Genomic DNA, 5,397 nt, shown 5'->3' with positions numbered 1-5,397 from the left:
ACTTGTATGAGTAGATGAGTCCAATAAAGACAATACCATTGAAACAAAATGAACCAAAGTAATTTGCAACGATGAAAGAACTACAATCTGGCCTGACCAGAGTAGACTGTCAACAACCATCACTGCACACTTGATCTGCATTGTCAAACTGAAGCACACTAGAGCTCAATAGTCTAGAACGTGGTCCAAAGACCTTATCCCACAGAGCCCACCTAAGAGGACACAAATTTCCCTCAAGGAATCCAAGGTTCAAAATTTAAAAATCTAACCCATGATTATGTTCAATTCATGCCAGTCATCTTTTTTTCTTTAAGCAGACCAAGTGATAATTTCCTAGACCATTGTTTCAGGATCACTGGTTCTACTTCACTACAATCAAGTTCAAGGTCCTTTCTTACTGTATTTCACAACAGCTTACCCCGGACAGTGTTTAAGTCTTCTGGCTCATCATTACACAGGTCAGAGGAAAAAAAAGAACTCCATAGAGTTAAGCCAACATGGGAATTATTTTTAGGAGGCACCCACTCAGTGTCCAGAGATTTATATCAACAGCTTAGCTCAAAAAGGACAGAATGGTTAAGTTTTTGTTTAGGTTTTTATTTCATATCATAAACATAACTCTGCAATCCAGCTAGACTTGGAAGGGGAGCATAAGGTAGAACCCAAAGAACTGCAGCCAGAGCACAATGATAGGATACTGAGGCAGACCAGGGGAGGTGGGATGCTCTCCTGAGCTACAGAAGGAATGGTCTGGTGGTGAAGAAAAAACACAAATCAAATTTATTAGATTTGTCCACAGTCGGCAATGGTGATCTTCTTGCTGGTCTTGCCATTCCTGGACCCGAAGCGCTCCATGGCTTCCACAATATTCATTCCCTCTTTCACCTTGCCAAAGACCACGTGCTTGCCATCCAACCTGGAAAAGACAAGAATCACTACCACCACTGAAGAGAAGCCGCCTGCATTCTACACCAAGATGAAAATGTGCCCAAAGTTAACACAGTAAACTCAAGATTATGTCAGAGAGTGGCCTGTCCAGCCTTCAGTACTAGTGAAAAGAAATACACCAATTTTCCATAAAGCTGGCAGAAAACTCTCCAACTGCCATAACATGGTCTCCTAAAAAAGAACCAATGCTAATTAAATGAAAATGGTACTCAACTTGAATTAAGTATTTAAATGTTGGCCTAAATTAGGATGAACTCAGTATAAGTACACAAGATGAAGAAACAAATTCGGGGAATTTCAGTCTGCTGGAAATCACTTAGCTAAGCTCCCATTTCTCTACTACAGTATCTTGCTTTCTGTATCACATTTAGCTTAATTTTGCAGCCACCCAGGCCCTCGGAGTTGTAATAAGGATTAAGGGTGAAGCAAGTAACATGTTCCCCAGAGAAACTATCTTCATGTAGTCCCCTGAGTTCACTGTATTCCACCCTTACCACTCAGTCTTAGCAGTGCAAATGAAAAACTGGGAACCGTTTGTGTTGGGTCCAGCATTGGCCATGGACAAGATGCCAGGACCCGTATGCTTCAGGATGAAGTTTTCATCATCAAACTTCTCCCCATAGATGGACTTGCCACCAGTGCCGTTATGACGTGTGAAGTCACCACCCTGTGAAAAACATTAACAGAAATTCATCACTTTCGACAACGCAACTGGAGAATACCAAGTCTATAAGGCCCAAATTTTAAAACAAGTTTAAACTGGCTGGGAAGGTTAAGTTGAACCAAATACATTATCAGCCCAGATGTGTGTGCATCCCGACGTATTCTGACTCAATCCCTGAGAGTAACCCAAATAACAAACTGTAAATTTCATACCTGGCACATAAACCCAGGAATAATTCTGTGAAAGCAGGAACCCTTATAGCCAAATCCTTTCTCCCCAGTACTCAGAGCACGAAAATTTTCTGTTAAAACAAGAAAACAAATAATGTACAGAAAACTGCCAAATTTGAAGTACCTTTCTTAAATTTTTTTAAAAAAAGAACCAACCTGCTGTCTTTGGAACTTTGTCTGCAAACAGCTGAAAGAGAAAAATTACAGTCAATTAACACCTGCTTAGAGTTTTTTGTTACTCAGTACCCATGTCTTCAGGGACTTCTGAATTCATTTTCTCACTAGCAGAGAATGCACTTCTTTGGTAATTACTTTGAATTCCAAATGAAAACTGCTCCTAACAGTCCTGTGGAGGCTGGGTTAAACAACATGATGCCCAAGACATACCAAAAACCAAGAACCAGCAATGATTAATACTGAGAGGCTTCTAAAAGGTCACTTCTTAGGTGCAAAATACACACATCTGAACAGATAGATACACAGCTTCTCAAATGCACATTATCTCCCAATTTCAGGTGAAACGTGAAGACAAAATTCTCAGAAACACAAATTACTGCTTGCATGATCAGGGATAAATTAGCTGTCAGTCACTCGAAGGGAAAATGTTACCACCTTATCTATTAATACAGCATTACAGATTACACAAGCTACTTCTTGGTTTCCAGGTCCCTTTGAACCTTTCCTACTTACATAAAACATTAAGGCTAGAGGTGAAGCTTAAAAAAAAAAAAAGTAAACACTGACAATTTCTTTCATAAAAACAGCTTTGTTTCAAAATGTGTGACTAAATCATCTATTGAAGACCTGGGTTATTAAACTTCTAATTTATTTGGTCCCGAATCATATGGTCTCTTCTAAACATTAACTTTCCTCAAGCCTTGTTGTATTTCTTTTAAATTGCAAGTTTCCTTTCTGACCTTCACTGAAGTGCAGCAATGTGTCCACATTGGCAGTTACACTTCCGTTCTTACCAACGGCCTGTTCTATTACCTGTCCGGCTAACCTGAGACTGACTGACTGCTCAGCATTCAACTCCGGCCAAGTTTCCACTAGGACCCTTTGTCAGTTATCAGCTGACTACTGATACAAGATGTCGAATGATTGGGATATAATATTCCTTTAGTAAGTGTTTAGGCGCTTACTACGTGCCAGGCATTATGGACAGAGAACCAAGACAGCAAACACCCCTGGGGAAGACCACCTGAGGGGAAAACTTCCGAAAGAAAACTAAAGCCTAGTAATCATTGGTGGCGTCTTGGGGATTACGACAAAACACGAATTCTTATTTCACCACACCCAAGTTCTACTAACACTGTAACTGAGATGGAAGCACATTAACCACTGTACTCCTTAACTGCATCAAGCCGTTTAGATATTTCGGCAATAACACGGGATCTGTACGTGCTCTTAACACGCTAATTGGGTAATTACTTTTAATCTACCCTGGTCAGAAGAGACCTACCCTTTCGCCTGCCTAGACCTATTATTACACGCAGGGACAATCAGGAGAGGCTCAAGAGCGCCTCCCATTCTAGTGCAGTCGCTGCAGAGGCGGTCCTTGGAAGTGAGCGAACTAGAGGTCGGCTTTTCGATTTCCGCTGGGGGATGGGGGATTGGACTGCAAGGAGGACGGGATGTTGGGACTAACGTCCGAACAAATTTTTATGTGTTTTTAACCAACTGGTGATGCATCCGAGCTCAGAAAAAGTCATCACACATCTTTTAACAGACCCTAAAATTTAAAAAAATGGATCTTCCGGGCGTCTCCGGAAGCCCACGAACATACACCGGCTCCAGTGCAGGTCTTGTTTCACAGACAAATATTCTGAAACGTGCAGTTTCCAGGTAACAGGGCAAAAAAGAAAATAAATCAACCGAAATGGTTCATTCTGCCCCTACCATAAAGCCATTTCTAGGGGCGACAGTTAGAAAACAAGCAAGATGGCTTCAACACAGACCCAAGCGCCTCTCTCCCGCGCAGGGCGGTGTCGACTCGGCGGGCATGTACAAACCAACTGCCCCAAGACCACACGCCTGCCTCCAGGGAGTCGGGCCCGGGGTGGGGCCCGTACAAGCTCATAGGTTGCGCAGGGACCAAGGCCCGCGGGGCCTCCGGGGCGCGGTCCGCAGCACGTGCGCGGCCTCGGCCGAAAGGGCGCGGGGACCACGTGCGGCGGCGGGTGGGCGCGCGGGCGGGACCGTCCCCTCCCCCAACGGCCGTGAGGCCCGGCCGGTCCCCTTCCGCCGCCGTCCTGCGCCTTTGTCCGCCCGCCGCTCCTCGGCCGCTTCCTCGAGCCTCGAGGCTCCCAAAATGGCCCCTTTCTGAGGAAATGGCGCCACCGTCGCCGCCCCCCGCCGCTGCCGCGTTCCTCGGAGGTACGCTCCCGGGGCCGGGTGCGTGGAGCCACCGGGTACCCTCGCCCACTCCCGCCCGCCCCTCGGCCAGGCGCCGCCTCCTCCGGCTGCTACCTCAAAGGAGACGCGGCCCAAGGGCTCGCCCTCGACAGCGATGTCGAAGAACACGGTGGGGTTGACCATGGCTGCGTGCGAGAAACTGCGGCGACGGGCGGCGGCGTCTGCAAGGCGGCACGAGCGCGGCCGCCGCCCCTCTTATAACACTCCGGAGCCCCGCCCACAGGCCGGTCGCGCGGCCTCCCCTCTCGCCAATCGTGAGTATGGTCGGGCCGGAGTGATGGAACCTTCGGCCTATGAAGGAGACCCCGGAGCTAGTGGGCGGGGAAAGGGAGGGGCGCTTGCGCCGTAATGAACGGGAAGCGGGTTCTCGCCCGCCGGCTCCCTCGCTGTGGTGCGGCCCTGTCCTGGCCCAAGTCGGGCCAGGGGGAATGGATTCTTATGGGGAGTCGGGTAAGAGCGCTGGGAGTAGGGCCCCGGCGTGCAGGTTGGACTCCGTGCTGGGGACGAGGGTCTTCTCCCCATTGCACAGAGGGGGCAACTGAGGCGAACGCAGGCCTCAAGGTCGCGCTGCCGGTCAAGGTCGGAGCAAATGCCCCATCCCGGGAGATTGGGGCGTTGCCCTCCCTTGGGTGGAAAGTGAGTGACGGCCTTTTCTTATAACCCAAAGAAAGAAGGCCTCGGACCCGCCTATTGGCTCCGGGAGCGCAGACTGGGGACCCTTGGGGCAACATGGCATCCTGAGTTGTCGCTCTCGTTAAATCATAACGCAAGACCTCCCGTTTCCTTTTTGTGGGTAGGTCCCAGGCAGTCTGTTTTTGGGGAGGTGAGGTTGCCTGTGAGCATCACTATTTTCTTAAACCTGCAGGAAGGCATAAGCAGTCCCCCAATCTGAGAGGTTATGAAATGCTTTTAAAGTGGCCTATTTTCCGAAAATATCTGGCATAGTCTGCTAGAATTTTCCCAGGGAGGAAGACGTTAAAACAAGAGCCTGGTCCAGCCTCTAACCTGCAAAGACGTTTTGTGCACATTTCTGCCCACCTTCCTCCCCATTTTTTTTTTTTTTTTATCTCTGCTCCCATTCTTTAGGGGTAGAACTGTGTGCTCTGATTTCAGGTTGAAAGACAAAGCAATAATTTAAGA

At 47.8% G+C, this 5,397-nt stretch overlaps 1 protein-coding gene across 3 annotated transcripts; it reads right to left on the bottom strand.

Moving 5' to 3' along the window:
- Positions 1 to 576: 576 nt before the first annotated feature.
- Positions 577 to 4,444, bottom strand: PPIA (peptidylprolyl isomerase A). 3 transcript variants are annotated; one of them, XM_077118433.1, is made up of 5 exons: positions 4,312 to 4,444; positions 1,999 to 2,029; positions 1,825 to 1,913; positions 1,443 to 1,615; positions 577 to 916 (listed from the first exon to the last, which is right to left on the bottom strand). In XM_077118433.1, the coding sequence occupies exons 1-5, from the start codon at positions 4,378 to 4,380 to the stop codon at positions 784 to 786; spliced, it is 495 nt and encodes a 164-aa protein (XP_076974548.1). In that variant the 5' UTR covers positions 4,381 to 4,444; the 3' UTR covers positions 577 to 783. The 3 variants fall into 3 exon arrangements, with proteins under 3 accessions (XP_076974548.1, XP_076974565.1, XP_076974558.1); XM_077118450.1 differs by lacking the exon at positions 4,312 to 4,444 and adding an exon at positions 3,801 to 3,984; XM_077118443.1 differs by lacking the exon at positions 4,312 to 4,444 and adding an exon at positions 3,742 to 3,759.
- Positions 4,445 to 5,397: the final 953 nt, after the last annotated feature.

This window comes from Tamandua tetradactyla, chromosome 1 (genome assembly GCF_023851605.1).
Source record: "Tamandua tetradactyla isolate mTamTet1 chromosome 1, mTamTet1.pri, whole genome shotgun sequence".
Taxonomy (NCBI): domain Eukaryota; kingdom Metazoa; phylum Chordata; class Mammalia; order Pilosa; family Myrmecophagidae; genus Tamandua; species Tamandua tetradactyla.
This window is presented reverse-complemented; position numbering and strand designations above follow the sequence as displayed.